This window comes from Balaenoptera borealis, assembly GCF_965194805.1.
Source record: "Balaenoptera borealis genome assembly, chromosome: 7".
Classification (NCBI taxonomy): Eukaryota; Metazoa; Chordata; class Mammalia; order Artiodactyla; family Balaenopteridae; genus Balaenoptera; species Balaenoptera borealis.
In genome coordinates, this window is record NC_138864.1 from 82,798,882 (window position 1) to 82,819,320 (window position 20,439).

The 20,439-nt window shown below is 43.0% G+C and overlaps 1 protein-coding gene across 1 annotated transcript in view; it reads left to right on the forward strand.

The window, feature by feature from the left end:
- Positions 1-20,439, forward strand: part of CHN2 (chimerin 2) — a 326,161-nt gene that overhangs the window by 208,180 nt on the left and 97,542 nt on the right. The window contains exon 6 of the mRNA XM_082397992.1: positions 514-799. Within this exon, the coding sequence (XP_082254118.1) occupies positions 514-799 (286 nt within the window). The remainder of the gene's footprint in view (positions 1-513; positions 800-20,439) is intronic.

Below are 20,439 nucleotides of genomic sequence, written 5' to 3' on the forward strand. Positions count from 1 at the left end.
TGATAGTGGTTAAAGATGTAATAATAAAAGCACATCAGGCCAGTGGTGATAGCTTCCCTTGCAGAGGTAATTGCCTGGTACAAGGAGGGGGTGGAGGGGCGTGGCTAGTTCCCATTAAGAAATTTAGGTAAGATATCTGTAAATCAGGCAGTACTCCCTGACTTTTACGAATGAGAATGATCACGACCCAATGGCCTTAGGGATTTCTAGGACCAGATGATGCCATATGACTGGCTGGGGTTAAACCCACCTTTGCCTCTTTCCAGGGATATAGCCTCAGTCAGGTACCCCATCTTTTCAAGGCTCAGTTTCCTCAGCAGTCAAACAGGGATAATAATTGCACCTGTCTCAACGGGTCTCCATGATAAGTTAATGGGGAAAGTCATGTCCAAGGGCTTAGCCCAGTGCCTGGCATTCAGTATACACTCGGGAAGTTTTAGCTTCCATTGCCTGGCCTGCCACTCACTGGCCTGATTTCTAACACTACTGTGATTTCTCCTTCCTCATGGGCAGGTTTGGAAACCAGACCTTAAACTACAGGCTCTTCTATGATGGAAAACACTTTGTGGGTGAGAAGAGGTTTGAATCGATTCACGATCTGGTCACAGATGGCTTGATAACGCTGTACATAGAAACAAAAGCTTCTGAATACATTTCCAAAATGACAACAAATCCCATCTATGAACACATTGGATATGCCACTTTACTCAGAGAAAAAGTATCCAGGAGGCTAAGCAGGTCTAAAAACGAATCAAGAAAAGCCAACGTCACAAATGAAGAACACACAGCGGTTGAAAAGGTAAGCTACGCGAGGGACAAAAACAGTCTCTCTGTTTTTCATCTATGCTCAAAAACCGGACGATTAATTCTATATGTGATTTGCCAATATGTTATAGGAGACCACCCCAGCTCCACCGAAAGAACTTTAGAATTTTCATGCTAAAAGGGACCTTGGAAATTTTTCAGTTCAACCCCCTCGTTTTACAGATGAGGACAGTGAGGTCCAGAAATGTTTGATCATTTGCCCCAACTCGTGCTGTCAGAGCCAGGACTTACACAGATAATTATCTGTGAGTTCATTTGGAGTTTGAAAGGAAAAAAAAATCCCATTAATGTTTTATGATGAAACTAGTCACTTGCTTTTTAATTGCCATTTGAGGTGTTACTGGCTCCATCTCTAGTTCCACCCAGCTGGCCAAATACATGGTATTTGCATTTCCTTCCCTTAGGACTGGGTGACCATGCGTGATCCACAGGTCAGCCGTCTCTTGAAGGTGGTTTTACCTAGATAACAGATTTTACTGACAGAGATGGGAGCATTAGCGGTGATGATGGCTATCTCTGAGAGGCTTGGAAAGACAGGCTATCCTTTGCCCCAAAGGAGGAGTTATTATCCCTCGCCGAGGATTAGAAGCTCCTAAGTGGGTGATGTTCAAGGTGGTTGCATCATGGCAGGATGTGGCGAGGAAGATCTGATTTTCCTCTCCAGTAAGCTGCTGTTTATTTGAAAGACACCACCACAGTTTGCTAGCAGATTTTTTGGATGTGCCTCTTTAGGAACCATCTGCTTTGCCTGGTCCTATCTGTTTTCCACTGAAAGAAAGTGACAGCCAGCCACGCCAGTCAGCCCCCACTGAGTCTGTGCTGAGCCCAGCTTCTAAGGCGGGCTTGGACTGGGGCAGATATAAATAAGCAGGGCGAGCACTGCTCCTTCTGGTGGTTACGAATCCTTAATTAAACTGGAATGGCCCCCTTCGTCCCCCTGTTGTCCAGTGTTAGCAGAAAGCAAAGGAACCTCAGGTTGACTGATTGGGCTTCGGCTTTGGCGACGGGGATGCACCAGAAAGCACTGAAATGAGGAGGAGAGCAGAGGATGGCAGGCGGTCCTGTTGGCAGACAGGGGATGATCTTAATTGATTTGCTAATTAAGCTTTAGAGCCTAGGAGAACCTTCCTCAGAATCATGTCAGTTGGGCAGCTGGCTCATGAAAAATATCATTTGCCATTTTCTTTTTATAACTCCAGAGTCTCCAAAGCACCTGTTTATTCTTTTGCAAATAATTGATTTGGGAAATGGTGGGGTTTCTGATTGTTTACATTTCAACAAAAGAGAGAGAGAGAACTTGGGTCCCAACTTTCAGAGTTTGTTCCCGTCTAGGTGAAAGCCGTTCCTTACTCTGTTTGCCAAATCGGTTCAAAAGTAATTTAGAATAGAAAATCTGGAAGCTGACCTTCCTAGCCATGACAAATCAGAGGATGAATTGTAAAATAAATCTCTGAAGTGGTGTTTATATTTCTGAATTGGGGAGTGATGCCACCAAAAAGGCAATCTGTTACAACTGCAGGCAACACACTAGAACATTTCCAGGAAAAGAGGTGAGTAGGAAGTGACTCTTGTGTAGTTGGGATGAGAGTTTAGATCCTGGGTGTTGGAATTGACATTCACCGATTTCTGCCCACCCCCACAAGGGAAGTTGGGGCACTGGAAACTGATATTTCTAGATGATAGTCCCATAAGGAAATGTACAGGACAAAATATGTCCTTTCTTGTAGATCATTTTGTATTTATTTATTAAAATTAAATTTTGGAGGAAATTAATAATCAGATTAATAATCACTTTGAGTGAGCCACCCAGTACACTTTTACCTTTTTAGGAAAAGGTAAATAAAGAAAACGTTGAAGGAGGAAGTCCAAACTCAGTGAAAGGTTTGATGGACAGGTGTTGGCGGTGCGGGTTTCTTGGATGCTAATGATGCAGTGTTTGGCTTTCCTGGAGGACACTCCGAATACTGGGTCTGGTCATTTGCCAGGGGTCACTCATTTTGTTACTGGGTTTGTGAAGTAACTTGGTACGCCTCCATCTGTTTCTCTCTGACCTGTATTGACAAGTGGAATTACCAAGTCTCAGTCTTGCCAGAAATTCCATTTCCCTTAAGGGCAGGTCAGCGGACTGCTGCCATGGAGACAGTGACTAGAAAAGAGGTGGCAGAAACTTGAATAGATTGACTGAGAATGTCCGCGGCACCTGTCTGCTTCGGTAATGGCACGTCTTGAAGGTTTTAATGAGTGAAATGGGTAGGTTTCCTAATACTTCTCAAATCCAGACAGCCCAGCATTTCATTTTCCAGAGTGCTTAAACTCCGTCCACCCGTTTATTTTATTGATCATTTCCTAATGAATCCAGAGAGACTATGTTACCTGTAAATCCAAGGATATTAACAGTGTAAATTGGCAAAAAGATATTACCTACCCCATCAGATTTGAGCGGTTTCCAGATTTACCTCCTGTCAAGATGGTTAACAGTGAACTTGATTTTAATAACTGCAGATGAGGTGGGGAGAGGGGAGGGTGCAAAAAAGAATGTTGTGGTTGTTAGCCAATAGGGATCTGTTTCCTTTCTGATTCTTTAATTGATTTTTAAAACATTATGATCTATAAGGGCTACCGTTTCATGTATTTAATTAAAATGATCATGCCCAGTGTCATTTCTTTTATGAAACTTATTTCAGAATTTATTCCATAGATGGAGGTCTACTGACCTCCAAAACTGGTGCTGTAAGCAATGTAAGAATAACAACAGGATTTAACATTGGTTCAGACATTTGCAGTTCATAAACAGAATTCACGCATGTGAAATAGTTTCCCATTTTATCCTCAGAACAACTTTGCCAGGTACATAGGGCAGGAATCATTATCCCCACTTTATTGAAAAAGTCACAATGGCAGGATGAGGAATCAAACCCACACTTCCTAACTCCAAGTTCAAATCTTCTTAAATCTATGGAGCAGCTGGACCTCATTCTGTTCTTATTGCCCTTATTGCCTTAAGCAAACAACCTTGCTTTTGACCATCCTAAGTCAATTGATGGTAAGAATCACTTAATATTCACGTGATGTGTTTTTGAAAATACACTGCTATTAATAGCTCTAATAACTAAACTGTCTTGTAAACGATACACAACTGAATCAAATATATGTAACAACAATATTTTCAATAGCACATATTTATTAAGTAAATTTGGCTTGCTGAATTAAATTGCATTTATGCTTTACTGGAGAAAAATCATCTGTACTCTTGATACAATACAAGCACATTTAAGAATATATTATAGTTTACCATTATTCATTTCACTGTTTTTAATAATAGCAAACATCAGAAAACAATCTAAATGCCCATCAACTGGGGAATTGCTTAGATGAGTTATGGTACACCGATGTACAGGAATATCATGCAACCACAGAAAAGAATGAGGATGCTCTCATATGGACCAGTTTGAAAAGATTACCCAGAGTTAGCAAATGCAAAACCAAATATACTATAGTATGGGTAGTATGGTTTCATTTGTGTAAACCAGAAAAACAGATTTTGCACATTTTTTTCTTGCAAAATCATAAAACATCCCTTGAAGGATGCAAGAGCTAGTATCAGGGTTGCCAGTGTGGAGGGGAAGGGGGTGTCTAAGATGTAAGGGAGGGAAGGAGACTCCTGCTGCTATTTCATACTCTTTGAATTTTGAACCGTGATAAATGCAGGATCCCATTCAGAAAATTAAACAAGAAAACAAAATTCATCATGTCCTAAATTCACATATGTTAAAGCAAACCCTCAGTAAAACATCTTCTCTACTCAGTGTATCACACACACACATATACAGTTCCAACCCTCCGGACCCAGACTGTTTTCCCATCCCTTCTCACTGGCCCCCTTCCCCATCCTGATAGCTCTTTTTTTTCTTTCAGTTCTCCTTTGGATTGTTAGCAAAGAGTCTGTATTTAGAAGCCTTTTGCTGAAGGTTGGGGGCTAGAAGATGGTAATTATAGCACAGAACTAAATCAGCAAATAAAGAGTGCGGCGTGACTGTCCCTGGAAATGGGGTGACTGTTGCTCCCTCCCTGATCTTGACCCCTGCCCACCTATAGACCCCTCAGCAGTGCTCCCCTGGGGTTCTTTCCAGCCCTCCCCCCATTTTTCATGCCCTTCCACCCCACTCCACCCCACCCTCCTTTCTCAAGCCGCCCCAGGCCAGCTCCCAGATTCCTCTTGCTTTCCTACAGCAGCGAGGAAGCCTTTTTCGTTTCTGGTTGTCTTGCTGTGAAACCAGGAGAGAGACCTTTTCTGGAGTGGAGGGCTCTATCCTCCTGTATAGATGAGTATTTCAGAGAGGAATGATCTCCAGCCTCCACCCCACCATTTGTTTTCCTTTAGAAATAATTATTTTCTTTACGTCCAGGGTGAACCTTTCATCTTTTATTTCACTGTTTCCACCATAAGGATCAGCTGGCCTGCAAGATATCTTTGCCTAATACCCATGTTACATTTTTCTCCATACTCCTGGAGCAAGAGAAAGTGCCCCACCCCCGCTCCAGGGCACAAATCTCCAGGCCTCACTTACTGGCAGAAGCCTCAGCAGTGGATTCAGCTCATTCTGAGTGGTTCTCCCCACCAGTCCCATGATGGCCCCCAATGGCTGGTGCCCCTTGGTGACTTTTCACTCATCAGAGTGTTGCTCTTGCTGTTGTTTCCATCTTGGAAACCATCTGATTTGCTTTGTCTACAGGACAAAGTTCAGATTCCTCAGCAGGACATTTGCAGCCCATCTAAGCCCAGGGTCCCCTGGAACCAGAGCCTGAGGCAAGGGCTTGGTGCATTGGTAATTTGGGAAGGCAGCCAGGGAGCAGGAGGGAGAGTGAAACAGACAAGGAGAGAAGCCAGTAGAAATGCAGATTATTGAGTTGGGCACCTTCCAAGGAGCCATGTAGAACTGCTCCTGGGAGGAACTGAAAGGGGGGTGGTATTTGCCCACCACCCCCTGACCTCTGTTGGCTGAGGGGTGCTTGTGAGCTGTTAAGTCCCTCAAGCACCAGGCCGTGCCTGCAGAGAACCAGGTGGGTTCCCAAGGGCAGGGAGTGAGAGATCACGGTGAGGACAGATGCTGTCGGGCTGCCGGAAAGTGAGAGCCACAGCAATGCCCGGGGTCGATGGTGGGCCAGACAATGCCCACTGCAGTCCGGCCCCGCCTTTCCCAGCCTGTCTCCAGAGGCTGGCCTCCCTCGCCGGCCTGTGGTCTACAGATGTTCCTGTGCCCCGTCTGACATGCCTTCCCTCTCCTGTTATCTTCAGCTTTCTGTTCACCCTTTAGAGACAAGCACAGCCTCCCTAATAAAACTTGCTGGGACCCACCCTCCCTCACCGACTCTAAAGGATTGATCTCATCTCACCACTTTCGAAACAAAAAACTTTTTATTGAAGTATAGTTGATTTACAATGTTGTGTTAGCTTCAGGTGTACCGCAGAGTGATTCAAATATATATATTCTTTTTCAGATTCTTTTCCATTATAGGTTATTACAAGATATTGACTATAGTTCCCTGTGCCATATAGTAGTTCCTTGTTGTTTATCCATTTTATATAAAATAGTGTGTGTCTATTAATCCCAAACTCCTAATTTACCCCTCCCCCCTTCCCCTTTGGTAACCATAAGTTTGTTTTCTATGTTTGTGAATCTGTTTCTGTTTTGTAAATAAGTTCATTTGTATCAGTTTTTTTTAGCCTAATGTTTTGCACATGATCTTTAAGATAATTTAACATGCTGTGTCTTAGGTAATTATTGAAATCAGTGGTTCTCAGTGTCTCCCTCAGTGACTGGCAGCATCACATTCCCCAAGGGACTGATTAGAAATTCACCTGCTCGGCCCCAACCCCAGCACTACTGGGTCAGGACCTCTGGGGGCGGCACCTGCCAGCTGCTGTGTGACCAAGCCTCCAGGTGGCTCCGGTGCACGCCCAAGTTTGAGAACCCCTGGTTTAGACGCTCCTCTCTTCCTCTAGAAGTTGACCAGTTGGAGGCCCAGGTCACTCCTTGGTTTACATCTCAACTCTAAAGCCCAACCCATGAAGGACTCAGCAGAGTAAACACTGTTGAATGAACAGATGGATAATTTTCAAAATGGAACAGATTGGCTCACACTCACCCTAAGGAACAGAGTATCTCGAATACACCAAGATGGTGCATCAGTATCTCCCACCATCTTCTCTCAGTGCAGCTCCTTCCACCCCTGGGCTAAACTCTGACCTGCTGTGGCTTCCTGAGAAGCTAGAGCCTGGAGGAGGAGGGTCTTGGAGACCATCTTGTGCATCCCCTTTGTTTTACACAGCAGGAGACTAAGGCACCCAGCTCATTTGTCTGGAGTATTTCAGAGACATCTAGAGGTCACAGAGGCTTGGATAGAAAAAAATGCTTTAAAACAACCTGCCACTTAGTTCTCTTTTAATATATTTTTTTTAAACACTATTTTATTTATTTATGGCTGTGTTGGGTCTTCATTTCTGTGCGAGGGCTTTCTCCAGTTGTGGCAAGTGGGGGCCACTCTTCATCGCGGCGCGCGGGGCCTCTCACCATCGCGGCCTCTCCAGACGCACAGGCTCAGTAACTGTGGCTCACGGGCCCAGCCGCTCCGCGGCATGTGGGATCCTCCCAGACCAGGGCCCGAACCCGTGTCCCCTGCATTGGCAGGCAGACTCTCAACCACTGCGCCACCAGGGAAGCCCTTAGAAGTTCTCTTAAAGTTAAGATCTTTGAGGAGCACAAGTTATATGTACAGGACTCCTGTGTGAATGATTGAAAAGTGAAAAATGAATTCAGCTTGCAGTTAGTCTTAAAGGTGTCCCAGCAGTCAGGATCCAGTAAGAAATAGAAGACACATTCACTGGGATTTTGAAGAGAATTTGATTAACAAGGGATCTTTCCCAGGGACTGACAATGGCAGGAGCTGTTACCTCCCCAGTGCTGAAGGGACTATGGGAAGGCACTGGGTTTCTGGGGTCTTATGAGAGCTGGAGGGGAGACTCCCGCAGGAGGGGGCTGCCACAGAAGGGGGAGACTGCAGGAGAAGGGCTTCTGTAGGTAGGGAGCTCACATAAAAAGGGAACTCCCACAGGAGGGGACTCTCAGAGAGAGAGGCCCTCACAGTCAAGCAAGGGTGCAACCCTTGGGTGCTGCGCCCCTCAAGCGGGAAGGGGCAGGGGAAGAAATATCTCAGCTTCTCTCTCCTGCCACCCTTTGATCTCTTGCCTGTATCTCCCATTGGACAAATCCAACCAGCAGCCAGAGGACAAAGGAGCCAGGGTTACCGTCCATAGGAGTCAGTCTCCCCACCATAGGTGAGGAGGGAATGAATGGGGGTGGGGTGGGATGTGGCAGAGAATAACCAATGCAAGGAACGAATAGAATAAAAGTGTGTTAGCCTTGTTCTAATTCCTATAGAACGTTCAGTCACCAGGTTCAGAAGCCACGATTGGCATTAATGCAAGATGACGAGGTAGCCCTTTTTGTGGGTGGGCTCCACCACTGTGCCATTATGGAAGGAGTCTTGGTCCTGGAGGGTGGAGGGGCTTTGTAACTTCATTAAGGACAGTTAATTCAAGCATGGTGTCGCCCATTGCCCTTCCCCGAGCAGAGATGCTGCATCCATTTGCCAAAGAAAGAGCCTGCATTGTTCACATAGAAAGCATCCAGGGGCCGAAAAAGATACAGTCATATTACAGGGTCTGGAGAACCTGTAGATTTGTTCCGCAGGAGGTCTCTTGGAAATAATATGTAACTGACATAACCAGTCTTTTCTCAGGAGAAAGGATAAATGAAGATGAGCATAACTTAGCTAGTAAAAGTGACAGGTACAGTAATGACTCTGATCATCCATCTTCCTGCTCACACACACGGTGTCATAAAATGGAATGCGATATAATGCTGTAAGAATGGATTTGAACTTAGATTACATTTGCTCATGAAACCAGGTTTTACCGAGAGTTATTTTAAATCAGAATCCTCTAAGGGTGTGGGATTTATCATGCAGTCTGGAAAAGAGCTGATTTGGCTTGGTCAGTGGTTCTCAAACCGGCTTCGGGTTAGAATCACCCTAGGAGCTTTTTAAAAAAAGACACATGTTAACCCCTCCTGACTTACTAAATCAAAGCCTTTACTGGTGAAGCTCAAGCATCTCTGTTTTTAAGGTTCCCCAGGTGATTCTAAAGTTCTCAGCCCCTGGTTAGATGAAAGGTCAGATGGGGAAGTAAAGGTTGTCAGATACTTGGGAGCATTTTCTTTTAAGGACTCCTGTCCCTCTTTCTCTAATGCCTCTTATATTTCTGAGACTCTTTTATGCCCTAATTTAGGCACTGGCATTCTTTCTTACCTTTACCTCCACACAGAAAGTTCTCCATGTAAACATTCTTAAGAGAGTAAACTCTGGTGATTCTGGTCACCTGAGTTGGTTCAAAGGTTTGCTTTGCTCCTTTTTTCCTGGGTCCTTTCCCCAGATTATTGGCTAAAATTTAAATGATGGGGAAAATTAAATGTAGTAGGATTAAGAGAATTTAATGAAGAGACAAGAAAAAGTCAGTATCTCTTCTTTAGGGGCTAGTGGGTGGTTTTCTTAATGACTAAGTTTATAGGACTAGGATTCTCAACCTTACCTGCCCACTGGGGAGTTTTCAAAAATACCAGTGCCTGGGCCATACCCCCAGAAAACAGATTTAACTACTTAGGATAAGGGCAGAGCATCTGGTGTTTATATTCTCTGGGTGATTCTGATATGCAGCTAAAGCTGAGAACCCCTGCTATGGAGGAATAACTAAAAATGAGTTAGGTTGTTCTGTACACTAGATTTATCTTTATCAGAAAGCTTCTCTTTTTTACCAGTACCTCACTATCAGTGGTCTCAAGGTTAGAGCTTTACAGGAACAAAAAGGAAAGTTATCCTAATACATTCAGTGTGTGTCAGAATAAGATGGTCCAAACAAACCATCCTCATTCATCCCCATCAAAAATCTCTGGAAAACAGCGCGATGCACCCCTTGCTGAAGTATTTTCTATGCATGCAGTGCCATCTACTGGCTGAAAGAAGAGTTACATGCTGACTGCAATCTCAAAGGACCACACTTAACAGATGTGGGAGTAATGAGCAAGAACAAATTTTCGGCAATGAACCCACTGAATCGTCCCCATTTCCTCAGGTTTTATAGCATAGATCAGGCTATGCAGTGGCTAGGGGGTGTCTGTTTTGTGGTTCGGGCTCATTCTTTGCGTAAGCAGGTGGGCAGTTCCTCCAGCTTGGGGCACTTAGGTATAAAAATGGTCCCAATGATCTGATTCACTGAAATTCTGGTCCTGGGTCACACAAACTTTTTGGCCTCAGGGCCCTTTTATACTCTTTCAAATTCCTGGGGATCCCAAAGAGCTTTTGTTTATGTGAGTTATATCTACTGATATTTACTGCATTAGAAAGTAAAACTGAGAAAACATTTAATTCTTTTAAACATAACAGTAATAAAGTCATTATGTGTTTGTGTAAATAACATATTTTTGTGAAAAATAACCCCATTCTCCAAAACAAAAAAAAAATTAGAATATTGGCATTGTTTTACATTTTGTAAATCTCTTAAGTGTCTGGCTTAATAGACAACATCTGGATTCTCACTCCTGCTTCTGTATTCAATCTGTGGTGATATATTATTTCCTTTGAAGTGTAGGGAGAAGCTCTGGCCTCAAACAGATAAGTCATTGGGAAAAGGAAGAATGTTTTTATAGCCTTTTTAGGTAAATTTGAATTTTTTTACTTTTTTTTTTTTTAATAATAGAACAAAACTTAACAGATGGTAGTTTCTTAAAGGTTACTTGCAATGTCAATGAGCTGGAAAAGGCAATTGATAAAAATAGTTTTGACATTATGGACTCTCTGATAGGATCTTGGGGTCCCCCAAACGTTGGTGGACCACACTTGGAGAACTGCTGCTCTAGGCAGACGTTTGATGGACAGAAAGCACACCTTTTAAAGGTTATGTCTGTACGTCTCCAGGGAGGTGTTTGGGAGGAATTATTATGCCACTTTTAGCACCTTTGACTGTGGGAGGTAAATGATTCTGTCGCCTGGGACTGCCGTCCACCTTTGGAGACTGCAGGGCTTGCCCTGAAGATGACCTCAGCGTTCTTCCCAATGGCTCTCCCTGGAGGTGGGCAGCAGCACTGATTCTGGGGCCTCTGTCATTTGAAAACAGCTTTCCAGGTAATTCTGATGCATATTCCAATAAAGAACCACCGACCTGCTCTTACTCCCTTCCCTGTACAGATGAGAAGCTGGAACCCAGAGCTCAAGGTGACATGGTGACAATGAGCACTGGCAGACAAGACACCACTGTAGGGAATCCCATTATTCCCTTTCCCTGGCCTGGTACAGGGTGTCGGCCTCTTTCTTACTCTTCCGGTGCCTCTCCTTCCACCAGCTTTGTGTCTGTCTCATCAGGACTTAACCAGTCTCCCCACCTCCACCCCACAGTGAGTCGCTGTCATTTTTGCCAGCTAGAGCCATGCACCCTCTTTTGGAAATTGCACCCAGAGCCACTTCCCCTCCCACTCTCCGTTTATGTCCTTCTTTGCTCCCAGAGTTGGGCTGGTGGTTCAAGGCTGATCCAAGGGGTCACACTTCCATGGCCACTCTGCTTGGTTCAAGGGTTGGCATGCGGTCAAGTCAGAATCCATGAAACCAATAGACTTGCCCTGTGAATTCCCGGAAGAAGGCCCTTCTGCCCTTTTACTGCTGGGCTGTATCCAGCAGGAAGTAGAGTCTGGGTGGCTAAAGCCTTCTAGCCACCACATAGAGTCTGAGAAAGTGTAGCCTGGAAATGGAGAGAAAGAAACTGAGTCCCGAGGACTCAGTCTGAGCTGCCTCTGGGGCCCGCTGCGCTCTGCTGCCTGTTTCAGTGGTTACCGAGTCATTCCTGCTTAGCTCTTGAGCCGAGCAATGGGAATGTCTGTGTTGAGTTTAGGTGTCTGCGTCTTTATAACCAGAAGAGCTCTAACTCACACCAACCCCATCCCCTGTCCTCCACACTTTTCATCCTGCACTCAGTGCTTGTCACCATTATCGAGAAAGCTCACTAGTCACATTCAGGGTCCATTTTCATTTTAATCGAATCACTCTCACTATCCTTCTTTTACGTGGTAACATCAAATCAGAAAAAGGGACATCTAGTATTTACTGAAATGGGTAGGAATGTAGTGCCTGGATTACCAGGCAGACTGAGAAATAACCCCAAAGCCACCTCTGGAGTACATCTCTCCATCTCTTGCCCCCAGCTCTGAAGAAGTGGATTTGTAGATTTCTTAATAATGACATGCACTTACATAAGATTATGGCAATCTGTTAAAGAGTCCTAGTGAACTCTGATAAACCAGACTTTTATCTGCTCATGATTTTGCCAGGAAATTTTTTTTTAACAGAATGAGAAGAAACATAGCCCCATCTGCAGTATCGGATCTGCCCAGAGAGCCTCTGTTGAATACGAGACCTCCCAGATTATCAGTAAAACAGAGGATATGAATTGGAAACGTGCAGACCCTGAGGAAAGAAAGGTCAAAGTTCCCATCTGTAGTCTTGATTTATTTTTTAAAATAGTTTTTATTTATTTATTTATTTAGGCTGCGCCAGGTCCTAGTTGCAGCACGCGGGATTTTTTTTTTTTTTTTTTTTTTTTTTTTTAGTTGCAGCATGTGGACTTCTTAGTTGCGGCACATGCTTAGTTTTTCCGAATAATTTCCATTGATATTAATGGATGTGAGATTGTCAAAGCTACATCTTAGGTGATTTGTGTCTGTTGCCTCTGGAACAGGTTGCAGAACTGGCATTACTCATTCCTCGATAATGAAATGTCTGGCTGGATTTTATGACAGCAGTTTGTATATGTCCCGATTGGTTTTGTCTCTCTTTACAGATGATCACTTTGAAGTTTCCACAAAGCTAGTAATTCACTTTGCACCTAGTCCCCATTTATGTCGCTAATGGTGTCTAACCATCAGAAGAATAAGTTAAAGTTTAAAAATGCAACTTTTATTGCTCTCATGTGACTTGGTGGCTTAAAATAATTATTAAGAAGTCAAATCACTGTCATGTGCAACAGATCCTTCTTTAATACTCATGTTGAGAATCAGAAATAAGCTGCAGAATGATGAGCTATTGATGTCCCAGCATGCCTTTAACAGAGTAGGGTGAGTTAGAGTTTATCTCAGTTTATATAAATTCCATGTAAAACAATTCATGATATAAAATAATTCTAATATTTTTAATCTTGAATGATTATAGGAAATTTATAGTTACCAAAAAGCTTTACATTTATCAAGCATGGCATAGTTTTTAATCCATTATAAAGCTACATTATTTCATTCAGCTTCATAACAGTCTTTAAGTTTTGAGTTCCTATGCTTTATCAGTAAAATAGCAAAAAAAAAAAAAAAAAAACCAACAACACCCTAGGCTTGGGGAGGCCCAGGGATGGCCCAGGGTCATAGAACTAGCAACTTGCAGGTTGTATCACTAATAACTATTAATTAGAACGTGGCTTGGTTGACTTCAAAGCTGCTGTCCTTTCTATTCTACACACTGACAAAGTAAATTAACTTGCTTTGTGTCTAATTTGAAAGCTGCTAAACAAAGCATTATATTGGGAATTGTTTCCCTCTTCAAATGTCAGCCCTCCTGTCTCTTTGTGATGTGATTCTAATCATCAGCCGCTCTTGACTAATTTGTTCTTAGGAAGAAATACGTCTGGCTTAGGGAGTTCCTTAAGAAGACAAGTCGTTCATTACAGACAAATACGCCTCCCTCTGTGATTTCTGTTCTAAAATCCCTCTGTGTATCTTTAGCCTGGAGCTATATGAATTTTAAAAGGATTCGACAATATTGTCTAGCTCTATATGTGGACCTCCCCGAAATCCCAAAGTGACAAGTATGAAATACACGCTTCAGCAGCAAGCCTGCATCCCACATCTTCAGATCATGATGAAATAAATAGGGATGAGAGGAAATTGAAGCCACATTTACCCTTGTGAATGTTTGGAAGTAACACATGACCCAGTTCCCCCAGCTTTGAAACACTGGTTGAACTCTGGGATTGTAAAATGATATACACAGAGTTTTTAATTTACTGGATTTTTCTTCCTCCAGTAAATTAAGTGTAAATATCAACCAGGTGACAAGAAAAGGAACACTAGCATTTATTGAGCATCTGTCACGCACCAGGTGCTGGAGGGGGTGCTTTGCGTGTTCCGTCCTCACAGTAGCTCTGAGAGGGAGGAATTGGGGTGATTGAAGTAACTTATTCATGACCACCCAGCTGACAAGTGAACTGGAACCCAACCCCTGGTTGACTTGACGTGAAAGCCCCTTCAAGAGCTCCTGACTACTTGAGAGTAACCTTCTTGGAGTTATATACAGGGACTTTGATGACCTTGTCCCCTTGCCCTGTCACCCTGCAAACACATGCACACATCTCTTTGCCCTTACCCACTTCCTCTCCCCAGCTGTGTCCAAGAGGCCAGCACATATGAACCATTACCATTTCCTAAGCACACCAGCTGGCTTCATGCCCCTCAGCCTTTACCCAGCCTCCTCCAGCTCTCTGCAGTGGTCCCCCTCTCCTCTCGGCCAGCCCCCTACCCTGATGTAAGGAACTCTACCTATCTTTGTAGATAAGGCTCAGGCATTTTCTGACCTACAAAGTCTTCCCTAACCTCACCCAAGCCTTCCTGGACATGCCTTCCTTTGGCCACCTCACCGTCACTTAGATTTAACTCTGTTTGCACTTAGCACACTGCACTGGAGAGTTCATTCATTCATTCTTTTTTTTTTTGTATTTTTTTTTAATCAGTCATCAATTTTATACACATCAGTGTATACATGTCAATCCCAATCACCCAATTCAGCCTTAAAAGAAAAAAAAAAATAAACAAATGGGACCTAATGAAACTTAAAAGCTTTTGCACAGCAAAGGAAACCATAAACAAGATGAAAAGACAACCCTCAGAATGGGAGAAAATATTTGCAAACGAATCAACGGACAAAGGATTAATCTCCAAAATATATAAACACCTCATGCAGCTCAATATTAAAGAAACAAACAACCCAATCCAAAAATGGGCAGAAGACCTAAATAGACATTTCTCCAAAGAAGACATACAGATGGCCAAGAAGCACATGAAAAGATGCTCAACATCACTAATTATTAGAGAAATGCAAATCAAAACTACAATGAGGTATCACCTCACACCAGTTAGAATGGACATCATCAGAAAATCTACAAACAACAAATGCTGGAGAGGGTGTGGAGAAAAGGGAACCCTATTGCACTGTTGGTGGGAATGTAAATTGATACAACCACTATGGAGAACAATATGGAGGTTCCTTAAAAAAACTAAAAATAGAATTACCATATGCTCCAGCAATCCCACTACTGGGCATGTACCCAGAGAAAACCGTAATTCAAAAAGGCACATACACCCCAATGTTCATTGCAGCACTATTTACAATAGCCAGGTCATGGAAGCAACCTAAATGCCCATCGACAGACGAATGGATAAAGAAGATGTGGTACATATATATAATGGAATATTACTCAGCCATAAAAAGGAACAAAATTGAGTCATTTGTTGAGACGTGGATGGATCTAGAGACTGTCATACAGAGTGAAGTAAGTCAGAAAGAGAAAAACAAATATCGTATATTAACGCATTCAATCTTAACTATCAATAATTAATAACAAGTAAATATCTATTGTGTACCTAATCTGTGTCAAGCACTGTTCTTCTCAAGGCTGGCCAATTACAATGACTAGCTCAGGATAGGCCAGTGTCACAAGCACAGTAAGTGAGCCCTTGGGTCTTTGCTAAAAAAATAAGGAAGAGGCTCTTCCTTTCTTAAGTGGATCTTTTGAGCTTTTTTTTCCTAGTGCCAATTTGGGTAGAGTTTCTCTTTTCTGTTGTCAAAAGAGCTCTAATGGAGTCACAAAGGAAAGAGACCCATGCCTGGTAGAGAAGGATCTTCTAGAAAAGGGAAGACATGGGGCTTCCCTGGTGGCGCAGTGGTTAAGAATCTGCCTGCCAATGCAGGGGACACGGGGTCGAGCCCTGGTCCGGGAAGATCCCACATGCCGCAGAGCAACTAAGCCCGTGCACCACAACTACTGAGCCTGCACTCTAGAGCCCGTGAGCCACAAGTACTGAACCTGCGTGCCACAACTACTGAAGCCCGCGCGCCTAGAGCCCGTGCTCCGCAACAAGAGAAACCACCGTAATGAGAAGCCCACGCACCTCAACGAAGAGTAGCCCCCGCTCACCGCAACTAGAGAAAGCCTGCGTGCAGCAACGAAGACCCAATGCAGCCAAAAATAAATAAATAAAATAGAAAAGGGAGGACAGTGGGCAGAGCCTAGTGACAGGGTTGTAAAGAGGAAGGCCCTCGGCAGACAAGAGAGCCAGGTAGGGGAAGGGAGGCTGATGAGATAGGTGAGCTGGAGAAGGGTAATGTAAAGCAGGCTGAGAAGTTTGGACTTCATACCTGAAAGCTTGAGGAGTTTCCAGAGATGTAAGTTTTAGAAAGATGAATTGATGCCAGCAAGGAAGATGGATTGGATGGAGAGAGACTAGGGCCATGTAGGAGGCAGATGCAGTAATACTGAGGCATCTGCATTTTTAGTTTCAGAAGCCAACATCTGTTGGCAAATTTTTAAAAGCCTACCTTTTCAGCTTCTAAATGTTAACACTATTATCAAAGCTAATTATTATCCTACTCTTCCCAATTTCAGAAAGTGTAAGTTTGGTAAATGGTTTTTCACAAGGCTTTCAATGTTGGGATGCAAGGGGAGGACTAGAAGCCATTGCTGCACTTCTGTGCCTGAACTGGGCCCCACTGAGCTGCATTAGCCCGAAGGGCTAAACTGTTCAAGACGTGACCTTCTCTTCTCCAGAGCCCTCTGCCAAGGTCCCTTAAACAAACACTCAGAAAAAGTGCTTGTTAAATAAATTAATGTGGTTGTATTCTTCCCTCATCCCTTCCTCCACCAGTAAAGAAAGCAATTGAATGCATGCCTTTCTTAGAAAAGCTGTGGCCTTGAAAAATAATCAATGTTGAATTTTGTAATAAAATAAAAATACTCATTAACTTGGACTCCACAAATCCTAACCTCTAATATCTATAAAAAATTTACCTACTAATTAAATAGTTTAGAGGACATTAAAATGGAAATGCTTATTACTTAAGAGAGCAAAGTTTTTCTTCCAATTCAGTGAGTGTATAACTGCTCAAAATGGGATAAAAAGAGGTCGACAATATTTAGTCTGCTAATCACATTTTCTCTAGTCCAGTGGTTCTCAAATTTTAGCATACATGAGAATAGTCTGGAAAGTTTGTTAATACACAGCTTTCCAGGCCCCAGCCCCATAATTGCCAATACAGTAGGCCTGGGCTAAGGTCCAGCTTCCTAGGAGATGCAGGAGCTGATGGTCCAGGGACCACACTTTGAAACCACGGGTCTAGTCAGTTATTGACTATATAAGGTAACTCTGGAACAGTGCAAAATAACAGTTGATAAGTAATATATATATATATATATAATTATATATTGTATATTATATATAATATTTAATATAATATATACTGTAATATATATTATGTAATTATATATAATATATGTTATTTATTGTATCTATTATTAATCAACTATGATTTTGTCATAGTTTCGGAGTTAATAATATATACAATTATATATTGTTATTTGTATATATAAATATTTTATGAAGGATATATTAATATATACTATATGAAGAATATATTATATATTACATAAAATAATTATATCTATCATTAATCAACTGTTACTTTCCCCTAGTTTCAGAGTTGCCTTATATATTATGTAATATACAATTATTATTATATATTATATTATTATGTTATATATCATAGTATATATAATATATATTATATATTAGTATATATAATATATATTATATATTAGTATATATAATATATGTTAATATATTTGCATTATAGAGGATACATAATTTTTAAATATTATAATATATAATGCATATATAATTATATATATATTCCCACTATTTTTTATACCTACTCTCCTAGAATATAAGCAAACTGCATCTTAGGTGTTCTCTGAATATCCATTGCTTTTGTGTGACACGTTTCCTTCTCTTCTGAAGCTCTCTGCGGCGCCCTCTGAAGGGCACGTCTCCTCACACAAAAGGTGCAGCACAGTGGTTAAGTGCATGGGCTCCGGGGCCAGTGGCTGTGTGGCCCTTGACAAGCATGTACACTCCCTGTGTCTCGGTTTCCTCCTGTGAAAATAATCATAACCGCCTCCTAGAAGGGTTGTGCCTGGTGACTAAGTTAATGGCAGGCACAGCCCCAGGAGCAGTGCCTGCCACATGATGCGTCCTTATGTAAGGCTAGCCTTTGGTTCTCTCTTCGCTGTGACCCCTGAACCGGGTCACTGCTCACCGTGAGCTCCGCAACCAGAAATACTCCCCCTCCTAAGGCATCTGCACCCCTACATCTCTGTGATGCTGGATCCCAGGCTTCCCTCATCCCCTCTGACACCACCCAGTGCCTGGCACAGAGCAAATTCTCAACCAAGGCAGGGACTGTGGAACTCTCCTTGGGACTTTCCTGAGCCCTCCTTTCCTGCCTTGCCCCCCCACCCCCGATCTGTCTCACCTACACGTTCTTGAGAGCCGGGTTGTGCACTGCTGTGAGTTGTTTCAGGCTGGTCTCCCTGCTAGTTAGGAACCATTCATGGTCAAGGGCAGCGCCTTACTTAGTTCTGCGCCGTCACAGGACTGACAGCCAAGGGACTGTTCTTACAAGACAGTCAATCAATGTTTGCTGAGGGATGAAAGGAAGAGGAGGAAGGAAGGACGACAGAAAGAAGGAATTTTCCAAGTTGCTCATTGTCTGTGAAACATTCTTCCTGTAACTTTTGAAACTAGAGGAAATCCATTAGGTAGAAAACCTAGAAATGATTTAGGCTGAACCATATGAAACTGTTGATATTTGATAGTTTTTTAACTACAAAAAAGGCAATTTCATGTGGCTCAAACTCACATCTATTTTTTTAATGAATTTATTTATTTTATTTATTTATTTTTGGCTGCAATGGGTCTTCGTTGCTGCGCACGGGCTTTGTCTAGTTGCAGTAAGCGGGGGCTACTCTTCCTTGAGGGGTGCAGGCTTCTCATTGGGGTGGCTTCTGCTGCAGAGCACGGGCTCTAGGTGTACGGGCTTCAGTAGTTGTGGCACATGGGCTCAGTAGTTGTGGCTCACGGGCTCTAGAGCACAGGCTCAGTAGTTGTGGCTCATGGGCTTAGTTGCTCCGCGGCATGTGGGATCTTCCCAGACCAGGGCTCGACCCCGTGTCCCCTGCATTGGCAGGCGGATTCTTAACCACTGCGCCACCAGGGAAGTCCCTAATACCTATTTAATATGAGTGCTTCTGAACCCTGGTAAGTATAACACAGTAATACTTGCTCTGCACATACTCAGCACACTATGAATATTCGTTAATAAGTCTACAACAAGGATGCTGGTGGACTGAAGTCCTGAATTCTGAAGGGCCACACAGGATGATTTATCAGAGTAATAGTATAGGTTTGGCACTAGGTGGCAGTTCTTTTTATTTATTTATTTTTCACTTTCTTTTTTATTGATGTATAGTTGATGTACAATATCATATAAGTTACAGGTGTACAATATAGTGATTTACAATTTTTTTGTTTTTTTGTCAATCCCAAACTCCCTAACTGGCAACTATTACAGCATGTGTGTGTGTGTGTGTGTGTGTGTAAAATCGGCTTTCAGGGGCAGACACCTTGAGGGTTTGTTTGTTAATTGTTAGCCAGATAGTTTGAAATAATCACCCCCAGTCTCTACCCAGCACAACGTTCTGAACCTACTACCAGATTAACATTCAATCTAGAGAAGCAGATGGATCCCACATCTTTCTTGTACTTTCAGCGAAGGTCAGCTGGGTTCATTTCTCTCACATAGTAATCATTCTGCCCCAGTCACTAAAGGCTGATCCACAGCCAAGTCCATGCCGCTGGGCTGTTTAGGAGATCCTCAGTCTATTCAAGGGCAGACTCCCCTGCTTTCCTGCCTTTGGGCTATTTTACTGCCTCTGAGACAGGTCACCAGAGAAAAGGCTCTGAAAGGAAGTGAAAGTCAAGGCAGAGCTGGTAAGAGGTGTTGTGCATAGAGGAAGTTGAGGCCATTGGTTTCAAATAACTGGGTTTCATGTACTCGTGCTCCTGCCGCCCTAAGCACACATGAGAGAAGGGACTCCTGGGACAACAGAAGCTCCTAGTGACCATGCCTTCTGCAGCTTTATTTCCTCCAAAGTGAAGGGTGGCCCAGTGACTTATTTTGGCAGAGACATCTTAGCTCAGAGAAGATGAGCCATAAAATCAAAAATGGGTTGCGGAGAAAGCTCAGAGGTGTATACGGTAAGCATGTGTGCAAACGCCTATGAAGGCAGGTAATTGCCTGCGCAGCTGAAGCACTGGGAAGGTGCTGGGGAAGGTCACCCAAGGGGGTGAGTCTGACTTC